Genomic DNA, 14,783 nt, shown 5'->3' on the forward strand with positions numbered 1-14,783 from the left:
GTGCCACCTCTGGTGGACTCAGCTCTCTAGGCTTTAGAACTCCCGTCCCCAGTGTCCTTTAGGGCTGTAGACCTCAGAGTCTGTGCCCCAGGAGCAGAGCCCCAAACCCCATAGCTTCTCCCTGATGTTCCTGGATAGAGTGCACAGTGCAAGCACATCCCGAGACCAGGCTCACTGTGGAGGAGGAAGGAAAGCCAGGAGAAGGGGCAAGGCTGCTCAGGAGCTTGTTCCCTTAACGGCCTGAGGAAAGCTGGTGGTGTGATCTGAAACTACAGAATTACCAGTGCCTGATGAAACTCACATGGCCTCAGGTCCTGCGAGTTCTCAGGTTGGAATGATTTGGAGCCCAAGGCTGCTGTCCACCAGTCCTCAGCTGTTTAGATATTTGGGCTTCAGTAAGGCCCAGCTCCACACTCTTATCTCCAGAACTTAAACCTGGGGGGAAAAGGAAGGATTCTCAATGACCTTTTTTCTTCCTGAGAGTAGTGTAGATCTGTCCTTGGCCCTCCTGTGATTCTATCTGCTAGTTTGGGAGAGTGCTGACCTCAGGGCCAGGATAGGTTGGGGGAAGGTTGCTAGGAAAACGAATGATGGTTGGGGCTGGGACAACAGAGCACTTGGCTCCAAATGGAATCGCTTGGAAATGTCAACTCAACTTGATCTTTGGCAAAGGTACTTCCACATTTTCTCCATGAGCTCTGCTCTCAGAGCAGGAAATGCTTCCCACTGTAAACACCCCAAGGCCCCAGGGAGCCACCTGTGCCAGGTGCCTGGCCACAGGCCTGTCGTCCTCCTGGGAGGGATGTGGGCTGGGCTTGGGGAGCTAGTGGTGTATAAAGCAATAGATACCCTGTCCTGAGCAGCGCACTCCAGCCGCCGCCATGATGAAGGGAGCACTGCTTGTGCTGGCCTTGATGGTGACCAGAGAGCTGATCTTCCAGACAAGTGAGGGTAGGAAGGAGGGACCGAGGGGCCCTTCTAATCCTTGCCCGATGCCGTTTCACTGCATCTTCCCCAGTCCTGTCCGAGCTGCTTCTAGGGTCAGATTCAGAGGGCAGCTGTTTGATCAGTGCCCAGGAGTCCTGCACAGACTGCCTTAGGCTTTTATTCTTTGTAGAGGGGATGGTGTGGAGCAGGAAGGGTCATTAGCCATGCACACCCTTGGGGATAGTTCCTTCAGGTTAGTGTTGCTTAATGGAAAAAGAGAAGCAGGCTGATGATCTTGAGGGCAGTGGTCAAGGGTAGAGGGGTCTCCAGACCCAGCCCCTCTTGCTGCTCCCTCTGCTGGGAGTGCCTCATAGAGAAGGTTTTCTGTCTGGGATGTAAGCAGTCCAGGGAGAGGGCAGGTCTCTGAGGGAAGTGAGTTTGGAAGTTTTGGATGTGTGAGTTCCTGTCAAGTGGTGGGGAAACAGGAACCTTCTGACATGGCGATCCTGTTGATGAGGTGTTTTCTGTTGTGCCTTCAGCGGAAGCCTGCCCTGTGTTTTATGGAGTGTTTGGCACACTGATCCTTGGAAGCAAAACGTTGTTGAATACAACACTTGATTTTGTTGCTGCTACCGATGAGGAAAAAGCAGCTCTAGGAAAAATCCAGGATTGCTACGATGAGGCGGGATTTGATGACAAGGTTTTGGATCTGCTACTCATGGTAATTTACCCCTCCTTAACCCCCGCTCTGAGAATTCACAGGTGGCATAGTGTAATGTGCCACATGGTAATAGATCATGCTGTCATGGGATATGAGACAGAGAAGACCTATGAACAAAGAAGCACAATAAAACCTTTGCTCCAGTGTGCATCACCTATAATATGCAAGCACAATCCACCTGCACATCCAGCATCCCGCTACCAAACCTGTTCATATCATGCCAATTAACTCACACCGAGTAGGGGACTGATATCAATGTAATATGCCAAGTGTGTTGACTTGTGTGATTTTTTTTTCTAGTGTGAGAGATGCTAGCATTGGAGGACTAGAATTTTAATCTTTGGCAGGAAACCAACCATTTAATATACACATGTGTAGGAGTCATGTCAGCTCTATTTAAGGAATATTGAAAAGGAGCCCCTGCCTTTAAGAGTCTCTTTCCAGGATGAGATTCTCTGGGTTTGTAAGGTTTATGACTTATCGCCAATTCACTTCATCTTGTGCCCACTCAATTGGCCATTGCTCTGGCTCAGACCCCCATTTCCACTGACATGGTCTCTGTGTCTACAAGCCAGATTTTCCACTGTGGTGTTTTGGTGCCTGAGACTCCTGAGGAGGCTTCTAGGTACCTGCGGCTGCTCACTTGGGCTAGCGATGTATCTCCTAATGGCCTAGCTCTTCTTTCTTGTTCTTGTCACACAGTATTGGAGATTGTGAATAGTCTCTCAGCTTATTTTTCTCAAATTGTTAATTGTTCAAAATGAGAGGTTTTCAAGAACCAAAGTTTCATGCACTAATAGGAGGTCACAGGGCACATGGGGTTGTTTACAATACCTGCATGTATATTTCGTCCACCCAGCACATCTGACAGAAGAGGATCAGGTGGAGAATATGTGACCCAAACCTAGATACCAGCACTTTGCTCCTCCATCAGGACCAACCCTGGCTGTGCCCTGCTAACCCTTGTCATCTCCTCCTCTCCCTGGTGTGGCTGGTGACTCTGTCTCCATCCTGACACCTGTGCATGGGCTCTTAGGGAGCCACCTTCCCCCTGGTGCCTGATGGCAGCCCCCTTCAATGGTGGGTCTGTGGACAGAGGTTCTTACTGGGGATGGGGCTGAATCCCTGAGGGTGAAGGGTGACATGATCCTGGGGAGACAGGATAGCCTGGCTGTGTGCTCAGATCCTGTCCCTCTCCTCCTACTCCCTTCCAGGCTTCCATCCACTTGAGTACGGATTGCATCAAACATTCAGTGTCCTCGGTGGTGAATTCCATTTTCTGAGCCATACTCAGTATGCTCTCTTTGTTGACATAGTCTTTGCAAGTGATGCCTCATCTGCACTGGATCTTCCTGCCCTTTTTCCTTCTCAACTGAAGTTGGAATCTAGACACCTTTCCCCGCTGATGTGGCCTTTATCAGGTTGACTCTAATAAAATAACTGCAGCTTTGCTCAGTGTTACCAGTGTCTGTGTGCTGAGGGGAGAATGTGAGGCAGGAGGTCTTGGATGATGGTGGGGAGAAGTGGCCCATGTTGTCATTGAGAGCATGGGGACTGGGGTCAAATAGCAAAAGTGTAAACCTAGGCCCTGTCACTGGCAAGCTGTAGGAGCATGGGCAAGTTTGTTGTAAATTTCTCGTCATTTTGTTATCTGCTAAACAGGGATTATGTGTGAAGATTAAGCAAAATAGCAGATATGTAACCCCGACTTCATTATCTTGAAAGGATAAAATTGTTTTTTGTGGCCACTGATAGCTTATCTCCCAGTCTGTCCTTTAGCACAGTGGCAGAGCCTCCAGTCCTTTAAATGTCCCTCGGGTTATTGACAGGAGACTCAGGAGATGACCTTAGCAGGCTTATCAGAGGTCCCCTCTTTGTCCTAGTGGCATTCACCATTTTCTGCTTCTTAGGTGGGTGGCTTGAGGAGCCAGACCTTTTCTTAGGAACACTAAGTACCTCTGCTGTCTTTGGGTTCTTCCACAGGGACCAGTACCCCCATTAAGTCTTAGACCAGGAGGAAGGGAGTGGATAGAAGAAGCTACCCCAGTGGGAATGTTGTTTCTATGGAAACACCTCATGCTGTGAAGTGAAAATTGCAGAATTGCCACACGGGCAAGTGTCCTGAACCCTCCAGCCTACTTCAGAAATTATGAAATGCATATTTCACATTACCATAGAAGACTTGGAAGGATAGGACTAGGTTTTATCCCTGTTTCCCAGGGTCTAGGGTATTGTCAGACTACTGTCAGAATGGCCCACAAAAAGAGTGGCAAAACTGGTAAAATGTCTCAACCTTCTGGCTAGGCAGGCATAAAGTCACATCAGTTCAGTTCAGTTCAGTTCAGTCGCTCGGTCATGACCGACTCTTTGCAACCCCATGAACTGCATCACATCAGGTCTCCCTGTCCATCACCAACTCCTGGAGTCCACCCAAACCCATATTCATTGAGTTGGTGATGCCATCCAACCATCTCATCCTCTGTCGTCCCCTTCTCCTCCTGCCCTCAATCTTTCCCAGCGTCAGGGTCTTTTCAAATAAGTCAGTTCTTCACATCAGGTGGCCAAAGTATTGGAGTTTCAGCTTCAACATCAGTCTTTCCAATGAACACCCAGGACTGATCTCCTTTAGGATGCACTGGTTGGATCTCCTTGCAGTCCAAGGGACTCTCAAGAGTCTTCTCCAACACCACAGTTCAAAAGCATCAATTCTTCTATGCTCAGCTTTCTTTATAGTCCAACTCTCACATCCATACATGACCAATGGAAAAATCATAGCCTTGACTAGACAGACCTTTGTTGGCAAGGTAATGTCTCTGCTTTTGAATATGCTATCTAGATTGGTCATAACTTTCCTTCTGAGGAGTAAGTGTCTTTTAGTTTCATGGCTGCAATCACCATCTGCAGTGATTTTGGAGCCCCCAGAAATAAAGTCAGCCACTGTTTTCCCACCTACTTGCTATGCAGTGTTGGGACCAGATGCCATGATCTTAGTTTTCTGAATGTTGAGCTTTAAGCTAACTTCTTCACTCTCCTCTTTCACTTTCATGAAGAGGCGCTTTAGTTCTTCCTCACTTTCTGCCATAAGTGTGATGTCATCTGCATATCTGAGGTTACTGGTATTTCTCCCGGCAATCTTGATTCCAGCTTGTGCTTCTTCCAGCCCAGTGTTTTTCATGATGTACTCTGCAGATAAGTTAAACAAGCGGGGTGGCAATATACAGTCTTGACATACTCCTTTTCCTATTTGGAGCCAGTCTATTGTTCCATGCCCAGTTCTAACAGTTGCTTCCTGACCTGCATATAGGTTTCTCAAGAGGCAGGTCAGGTGGTCTGGTATTCCCATCTCTTTCAGAATTTTCCACAGTTTATTTGATCCACACAGTCAAAGGCTTTGGCATAGTCAATAAAGCAGAAATAGATGTTTTTCTGGAACTCTTGCTTTTTTGATGATCCAGTGGATGTTGGCAATTTGATCTCTGGTTCCTCTGCCTTTTCTAAAACCAGCTTGAACATCTGGAAGTTCACGGTTCATGTAATGCTGAAGCCTGGCTTGGAGAATTTTGAGCATTACTTTACTAGCATGTGAGATGAGTGCAATTGTGTGGTAGTTTGAGCATTCTTTGGGATTGCCTTTCTTTGGGATTGGAATGAAAACTGACCTTTGCCAGTCCTGCGGCAACTGCTGAGTTTTCCAAATTTGCTAGCATATTGAGTGCAGCACTTTCACAGCATCATCTTTCAGGATTTGAAATAGCTCAACTGGAATTCCATCACCTCCACTAGCTTTGTTCATAGTGATGCTTTCTAAGGCCCACTTGACTTCACATTCCAGGATGTCTGGCTCTAGGTGAGTGATCACACCATCATGATTATCTTGGTCATGAAGCTCTTTTTTGTACAGTTCTTCTGTGTATTCTTGCCACTTCTTCTTAATACCTTCTGCTTCTGTTAGGTCCTTACCATTTCTGTCATATATTGAGCCCATCTTTGCATAAAATGGTCCCTTGGTATCTCTAATTTTTTTGAAGATATCTCTAGTCTTTCCCATTCTATTGTTTTCTTCTATTTCTTTGCATTGATTGCTGAGGAAGGCTTTCTTATCTCTCCTTGCTATTCTTTGGAACTCTGCATTCAAATGGGTATATCTTTCCTTTTCTCCTTTGCTTTTCACTTCCCTTCTTTACACAGCTATTTGTAAGACCTCCTCAGGCAGCCATTTTGCTTTTTTGCATTTCTTTTTCTTATGAATGATCTTGAGTCCTGTCTCCTGTACAATGTCATGAACCTCCATCCATTGTTAGTTCATCAGACACTCTATCAGATCTAGTCACTTGAACTATTTGTCACTTCCACTGTATAGTCATAAGGGATTTGATTTAGGTCATACCTGAATGGTCTATTGGTTTTCCCCACTTTCTTCAATTTAAGTCAGAATTTGACAATAAGAAGGTTGGGTCACGGTGGAGAGGTCTGACAGAATGTGGTCCACTGGAGAAGGGAATGGCAAACCACTTCAGTATTCTTGCCTTGAGAATTCCACGAACAGTATGAAAGGGACAAAAGATAGGACACTGAAAGATGAATTCCCCAGGTCGGTAGGTGCCCAGTATGCTACTGGAGATCAGTGGAGAAATAACTCCAGAACGAATGAAGGGATGGAGCCAAAGCAAAAACAACACCCAGTTGTGGATGGTATTGGTGATAGAAGCAAGGCTCAATGCTGTAAAGAGCAATATTGCATGGGAACCTGGAATGTTAGGTCCATGAATCAAGGCAAATTGGAAGTGGTCAAACAGGAGATGGCAAGAGTGAGCATCGACATTCTAGGAATCAGCGAACTAAGATGGACTGGAATGGGTGAATTTAATTCATATGACCATTATATCTACTACTGTGGGCAAGAATCCCTCAGAAGAAATGGAGTAGCCATCATGGTCAACAAAAGAGTCTAAAATGCAGTACTTGGGTGCAATCTCAAAAATGACAGGATGATCTCTGTTTGTTTCCAAGGCAAACCATTCAATATCACGGTAATCCAAGTCTATGACCCTACCAATAACACTGAAGAAACTGAAGTTGAACAGTTCTATGAAGACCTACAAGACTTTCTAGAACTAACACCCCAAAAAGATGTCCTTTTCATTATAGGGGACTGGAATGCAAAAGTAGGAAGTCAAGAAACACCTGGAGTAACAGGAAAATTTGGCCTTGGAGTACAGAATGAAGCAGGGCAAAGACTAATAGAGTTTGGCCAAGAGAATGCACTGGTCATAGCAAACACCCTCTTCCAACCACACAAGAGAAGACTACACATGGATATCTCCAGATGGGCAACGCTGAATCAGATTGATTATATTCTTTGCAGCCAAAGATGGAGAAGCTCTATACAGTCAGCAAAAACAAGACCAGAAGCTGACTGTGGCTCATATCTTGAACTCCTTATTGCCAAGTTCTGACTAAAGGTCACATACTGGGAGCTAAACTTGGGACTTGGGGCTAGGTGGTAAGAGCATTGTGTCCTGGCTTTTCTTTAACCTGCTACCTGAATTTAGGCCTTTAAATTCACTGATTTACTCTTTCTACACCTTGATTGTATGTGTGTCAAGTTATGTATGCTCTGCTAGAGTTAGTATTAACTGTTCAGGTCATACTAAAGAGGTCTAAAATTTTGTTGAAAAGTGCACAGTAAAAATTGAACAGATTAATGGTAAATCGTATTCTTGCATGAAATAAACTGACCTGTAGAAATGTCAAATATTCCCAGATATGTCTCAATTAACCTTTATTCTAATGAAGATTATCTTAATGTTTACCCTGAAAACTAAATTCTTGAGCTCAACCCCCCCCCAAAAAAAAAATTGAGATAAATAGGAACTATATGGAGGATTGTTCTCTCCAGGTACTACAACAGAAGTATTAGTCTCCATCAGTAGTCTAGTTTTAGTAGAGGAATTAATACATGGTCATTGTAAGAGAATAACAGGTTTTTGATTTTTGATGAAGAAATGGATTTAAAAAAAAATGATGTTGCCAATGACAGCCCAGTTTCTTATTTTTCTCCTGCTTTACTGGAAAATCCTCAGGTTCTCAAGGTTGTATCCTATAGCAAGGATCATTCTCTTTGTATCTCTTCTCTTTCTTATATATACTCACTTTCTCAGTGATAACATGTAGCTTCATCTTCACTTTACAAGTTTCAAATTTAAATCTTCAAGCCCATTACTAAAACATTACAAAGCACAGAATTGACCCCCACAAAACATTTGTTAAATTAATGAATACTTTTTTTAAAAAAGCTCTAAAGTTTTCTTGAGGGACAAATACCCACAAAATTTAAATAAATCAATAGGCTCTTCAAGGGAAATTTTCAATGGAATAAAAATATCATTTCCCCTTAAAATTATCAGTTAGTTTAATGTAATCTCAGTGAAAGTTTTCTTGAAGAGATCTCTAGTCTTTCCCATTCTATTGTTTTCCTCTATTTCTTTGCATTGATTGCTGAGGAAGTCTTTCATATCTCTCCTTGCTATTCTTTGGAACTCGGCATTCAAATGGGTATACTTTCCTTTTTGCTTCCCTTCTTTTCAAAGCTATTTGTAAGGCCTCCTCAGACAATCATTTTGCTTTTTTGCATTTCTTTTTCTTGTGGATGGTCTTGATTCCTGTCTCCTGTACAATGTCATGAACCTCTGTCCATAGTTCATCAGGCACTCTGACTATGCCAAAGCCTTTGACTGTGTGGATCACAATAAACGGTGGGAAATTCTGAAAGAGATGGGAATACCAGACCACCTGACCTGCCTCTTGAGAAACCTATATGCAGGTCAGGAAGCAACTGTTAGAACTGGACATGGAACAACATACTGATTCCAAATAGGAAAAGGAGTATGTCAAGGCTGTATATTGTCTTATTTAACTGTATATTGCTTATTTAACTCATATGCAGAGTACATCATGAGAAACGCTGGGCTGGAGGAAGCACAAGCTGGAATCAAGATTGCCGGGAGAAAGATCAATAATCTCAGATATGCAGATGACACCACCCTTATGGCAGAAAGTGAAGAAGAACTAAAGCACCTCTCGATGAAAGTGAAAGAGGAGAATGAAAAAGTTGGTTAAAGCTCAACATTCAGAAAACTAAGATCATGGCATCTAGTCCCATCACTTCATGGTAAGTAGGTGGGGAAACAGTGGAAACAGTGGCTGACTTTATTTTTCTGACTTTATTTCTGCTCCAAAATCACTGCAGGTGCTGATTGCAGCCATGAAACTAAAAGACACTTACTCCTTGGAATGAAAACTATGACCAACCTAGACAGCATGTTAAAAAGCAGAGACATTACTTTGCCAACAAAGGTCCGTCTAGTCAAGGCTATGGTTTTTCCAGTGGTCATGTATGGATGTGAGAGTTGGACTATAAAGAAAGCTGAGCGCAGAAGAATTGATGCTTTTGAACTGTGGTGTTGGAGAAGACTCTTGAGATTCCCTTAGACTGAAAGGAGATCCAACCAGTCCATCCTAAAGGAGATCAGTCCTGGGTATTCATTAGAAGGACTGATGCTGAAGCTGAAACTCCAATACTTTGGCCACCTGATGCAGAGAGCTGACTCATTGGAAAAGACCCTGATGCTGGGAAAGGTTGAGGGCAGGAGAAGGGGATGACAGGATGAGATGGTTGGATGGCATCACCGACTCAATGGACATGGGTTTGGGTGGACTCCAGGAGTTGGTGATGGACAGGGAGGCCTGGCGTGCTGCGGTTCATGGGGTGGCAAAGAGTTGGTCACGACTGAGTGACTGAACTGAACTGAACTGAACAATGAAAATAACAAGAGCATTTTTTGAAAGGTATTTTATTCTTATAAAACGGATCTTAACCATTATCATATGATCCAAAAATCTCCTTCCTAAGTTTACACTTGAAAGGAATGAAAATTTATGTTCACATAAAAACTTGCCCACTGCTATTTATTGCAACTTTATTCACTTTATCAAATCTGGAAAACTACCAAGTGTCCTTCAACTAGTGAATAGATAAACAAAGCATGCCACGTTCCTACAGTTGAATCTACTCAGCAATTAAAAGGAAGAAGCAGGAAAAAACCCCTTGCAAATGCCATATTGTTGCATGTATCAATAGTTTATTTTCTTTATTGATAAGTAATACTTCACTGAATTGATATATGTTAATTTGTTTATCTACCCACAGAGTTAGGGCTACTGGGGTTGCTTTTCAAGTTTGAGGTGTTACAAATAAACCTGCTATGACCTGATAACTCAGACAGAAAAGATTCTGCCTGCAGTGTGGGAGACCTAAGTTGATCCCTGGGTTGGGAAGATCCCCTGGAGGAGGGCATGGCAACCCACTCCAGTATTCTTGCCTGGAGAATCCCGTGGACAGAGGAGCCTGGTGGGCAGTAGTCCACAGGGTCACACAGAGTCGGACATGACTGAGCGACTAGGCACAGCACACACATGAGTATCTCTGTGTGTGTGTGTGTGTGTGTATTTCAAAAAGAACCTATTGCCACATGCAACAACCTGGAGGAATCTCAAATGTATTCTGATAAGTTACAGATTTGGAACTTAAAGATTACACTTCCATGGTGGTCCAGTGGCTGGGACCCTGAGCTCCCAATGCAGGGGCCGAGGTTGGATCCCTGATCAGGGAACTGAATCCCGAATGTGGCAGCGAAAATCAAAGATCCTCTGTGCCCCAACTAATACTCAGTTCAGTCAAATAATAAATAAAAATTAAAATGAACATTAAAGATTACAATCATATGGTTTATTTATATTCCATTTACTGTGTTATATTTGGAAAAATCAGGAAACATATGTGTGAAAAAAAAAAAGTTAAGTAATTAGTAGTAAGCTGAGGAGATGCCTAAACATGCACACTCATATCATGGGGAGATAAATGAGCTATTAAAGGAAAACCAGAGATAGATCCTAGTCATCATGGATTTTATGAAAAAGATAACTTGCAAAGCAGGAAATTTGTATTGTTTCATACATGAAATTTTGGTGCTGAATAAACTAATTGAATATTTGGGGAAATAAAACTGTTGCATCTGTGTCTCCATAGCTTTCTCCAAAATTAATTTCAGATAAGTTAAAGGTTTACACTTTCAAAGACTGGGATAGAAAATGTCATCAAATTCTTAGAAAATGTTATGGAACGCTTTTTTTTTTTTTTTTAAACAGAGTAGAGAAGACCTTTCTAAAGATGAAATGAAACCCGATTGATAATTTTGAATGCATAAAAATTAAAATGTTACTGCATGGCAAAATGCACCACATACAACTTTTTCAGGACATCACTCAAATGTTATTTCATTGATGTCTTTGGTCATCCTGTTTAAATTATAACATGTGTACCACTCCACCTGCCCTCTGCATTGTTGATCTCCTTTCCCTGATTTCTCTCTTAATATGCTGTATGTTTACCAAGCTTTCTGGCTTATTGATTTTCTATTTTTTAAATTTTATTATTATTTTTTTTAGTTTTATGCATCTATATTTTATTTTATTCTTTAACTTTACAATATTGTATTGGTTTTGCCATATATCAACATGAATCCGCCACAGATATACACATGTTCCCCATCCTGAACCCTCCTCCCTCCTGCTGGTGCACTGAGACGACCCAGAGGGATGGCTTATTGATTTTCTAACACTCTCAGACCTAATCTATATGGCAAAGAAATTTTAATCATTAAAGAAATATTCTCCATTGAGAAAGTATCTCACCTATCTATCTATCTAGTCTATCTGTCTCTTCTCCATCCCCTCTCCACCTAGCCCCGTACATACTCTTTTAATTCGGGTTCCACAATGTTCTTTGCCTACTCCAATGGAGAATTTATAATAAAACAATGCCCTTCCAAATTTGTAGTCAATGGAATGTGCTAAGGCATTCAGACAAAACAAAATAAAAATATTAGTGGTTCTGGGCAGGAAATGGATTTATACTTCCACCTGGAACAACTAAAACTGGACAAAATATAGGAAAGAATGATATTCAGAAATTGAACTTCAGTCCACGGTGGCCAGTGTGGTCACATTTGCAGAGCAGAATACTGAAGTGGAGAGAGTTCCACAGAAAAACAATTCCAGGATTCTGCAAGAAGTCCTAAAGACTTCACTGCATATTGCTCACTGTGTGTATATGAGAAAACTGCCCAAAGTGAGGGAATAATCTGAAAGGAGCAGAGGAAACAATACTGAGAATTTGTACAGGTCTGAAAATAGTTTGTATTTCTAACAGTCTTAGAGGAATACCTAGGTTATTCATGGGGAATCAAGTATTTGATTAAGGAAGGGATCTTCAGATCAGATCAGTCGCTCAGTCGTGTCTGACTCTTTGCGACCCCATGAATCGCAGCACGCCAGGCCTCCCTGTCCATCACAACTCCTGGAGTTCACTGAGACTCACGTCCATCGAGTCAGTGATGCCATCCAGCCATCTCATCCTCTGTCGTCCCCTTCTCCTCCTGCCCCCGATCCCTCCCAGCATCAGGGTCTTTTCTAATGAATCAACTCTTCGCATGAGGTGGCCAAAGTACTGGAGTTTCAGCTTGGATCTTAGCAGTGGTATAAAATTTGCCTTTTCATGTGGATGCTTATGTACCAGCTAAACAAGGCTTAAAAGAAGCTTCAAATGGATCAGCCTATTTCAAAGTAAAAGATAAAAGCTCAGGAATATCTATAGTATTACAGAGGTACCTAGTACCTAAATGTTAAATTTTAGAATATATGGCATCAAAAAACTAGCTAGCAGCATGCAAAGCAGCAGAAAAATATGAACTGTGATCAGAAATAATCAATATAAATGACTCAAGAAACAAAGACATCAATACAAACAATTGGAGAATTGAAGAATAGAATCAATATAAATAATTGAAGAACTCAATATAAACAAACCCAGAAAACACAAACATGATACAGTTGATAGACAAAATATTAAAAGTTATTAAAATTGTATTCCAGATGTTTAAGAAATGAGAGGACCACTTGGACATGTAAACTTGAAACATAGATATATTTTTAAAAAGACTTGAATAGGTTAAAAAATATACTCCACTAGATGGAATTAACAATGGGTTAGGCACCATAGAAGAAAATATTAGTAAGTTTGAAATAGACAATGACAGAAACTATCCAAAATAAAAACCAGAAAAAATTGAGTAATGATAAGAGGATCAGTGAGCTGTGAGACAACCTGGGGGAGGGGTAATACATGATTAATTGGAATCTCTTAGGGAGTAGGGGCCAAAATCTTCCCATATTTGATGAAAAATATAAACCTATAGATCTATGCTAAGTCGCTTCAGTCGTGTCCAACTCTGTGCGAGCCCATAGACGGCAGCCTACCGGGCTCCCCCGTCCCTGGGATTCTCCAGTCAAGAACACTGGAGTGGGTTGCCATTTCCTTCTCCAATGTATGAAAGTGAAAAGTGAAAGTGAAGTCGCTCAGTCATGTCCGACCCTCAGCGACCCCATGGACTGCAGGCTTCCAGGCTCCTCCATCCATGGGATTTTCTAGGCAAGAGTACTGGAGTGGGGTGCCATTGCCTTCTCCGATAGATCTATACTACTTAGTTAACTTTAAGCATAAGAAAAATGAAAAAAAAAATTCAGTTAGCCCATTGTAATCAGATTTCTTAAGTGTGGTGATAAAATGGAAATCTTCAAAGCAGCCAGAGAAACAGGAACAGAGAGAACAGCAGCGTACTTCTCTTAGAAAACAATGCAGTTTACCAAGTATTGAAAGTATTAAAAGAAAAAAATACTGTGAATCTCTAATTCTCCACCTGATGAAACTATTTTTTAAAAATAAAGGAAAAAGAAACACTTTTTCACATATGCAGAAGCTTAAAGGATTCATCACCATCATACCTACACTATAGGAAATACTAGAGGAAGGCCTGCAGGACGGATTGATGTGGTGCAAGGTGGAAATCTCAAACTGTACCAGGGAAGGGAGAACATGGATGATTGTCAGTCTGAGGAGATCTTTCTATTTCTCTATCACTATCCTACCTGGAGAATCCCATGGACAGAGGAGCCTGGTGGGCTACAAGTCCATAAGGTCGCAAAGAGTCAGACACAACTGAGCACACACACATCCCTTATATAGAGAGATTTAATACATTCACAATGGATTTTCTTGGACTAAAGTATTCAAATAATACATTCAAAAGCAGAAATTACAGCTGTTGATAAAATTAGTAAGTTTTAACTTAGCTCAAAGAACAATAACTTGATAAAACAGAGACATAAAGTGTAATAAAATATGGAAGAGTGTGTAAGAGATAACATGGGACACAGTGAAAAGACTCTCAGTATGTAGATACTGAAATTCCTGGTGGGAGTCCTGTCTCCTGCCTAGAGCTGACTGGCAGGAGGACTCCCAGGGAGCAGAAGCTGCAGTGTGTGAGCCCCCAGCTGAGGGCGTGGAGTAGGTCAGCGGGGATGCTGGCCTCAGTACACTGGGTGGCCAGCACTGCTGCTTGTGTTGCTTTCTGCCCTACTTGTCTCAAGGATGGCTCTGGCTGAAGGGACCTAAGGGACATGGGCCAAAGCAAAGGACTCTTACAGAGCTCCTTGGAAGGTAAAAGGGCAATCCTCTGGCAATACCTAGATTGGGTGTACCGCCAAAGCCAAGTGGGGTTTCCTGGATGAGATATTAGCCAGCCTCCTGGGCACCAAGAGAACTCCTTAGCAGTGCCAGGAGAGGGTGTTCTTCTTTTTTTTTTTTTTTTTTTACTTTATTGGATTATAGTTGCGATACAGTGTTACGGAGAAGGCAATGGCACCCCACTCCAGTACTCTTGCCTGGAAAATCCCATGGATGGAAGAGCCTGGTAGGCTGCAGTCCATGGGGTCGCTAAGAGTCGGACACGACTGAGCAACTTCACTTTCACTTTTCACTTTCATGCATTGGAGAAGGAAATGGCAACCCACTCCAGTGTTCTTGCCTGGAGAATCCCAGGGACGGGGGAGCCTGGTGGGCTGCCATCTATGGGGTCGCACAGAGTTGGACACGACTGAAGCAACTTAGCAGCAGCAGCAGCAGCAGCATACAGTGTTATGTTTCTGCTGTACAGCAAAGTGAATCAGGTACCCATTT

General features: G+C 42.6%; 1 protein-coding gene across 1 annotated transcript in view; it reads left to right on the top strand.

Annotated features, from left to right (window-relative positions):
• Window positions 1-755: 755 nt before the first annotated feature.
• LOC133229860 (major allergen I polypeptide chain 2-like) overlaps window positions 756-14,783 on the top strand; it is a 38,987-nt gene continuing 24,959 nt past the window's right edge. The window contains exons 1-2 of the mRNA XM_061386626.1: window positions 756-945; window positions 1,467-1,648. Coding sequence (XP_061242610.1) covers window positions 882-945; window positions 1,467-1,648 — 246 coding nt within the window. The 5' untranslated portion in view covers window positions 756-881. The remainder of the gene's footprint in view (window positions 946-1,466; window positions 1,649-14,783) is intronic.

Source organism: Bos javanicus, chromosome 18 (assembly GCF_032452875.1).
Source record: "Bos javanicus breed banteng chromosome 18, ARS-OSU_banteng_1.0, whole genome shotgun sequence".
In the NCBI taxonomy this organism is placed as follows: domain Eukaryota; kingdom Metazoa; phylum Chordata; class Mammalia; order Artiodactyla; family Bovidae; genus Bos; species Bos javanicus.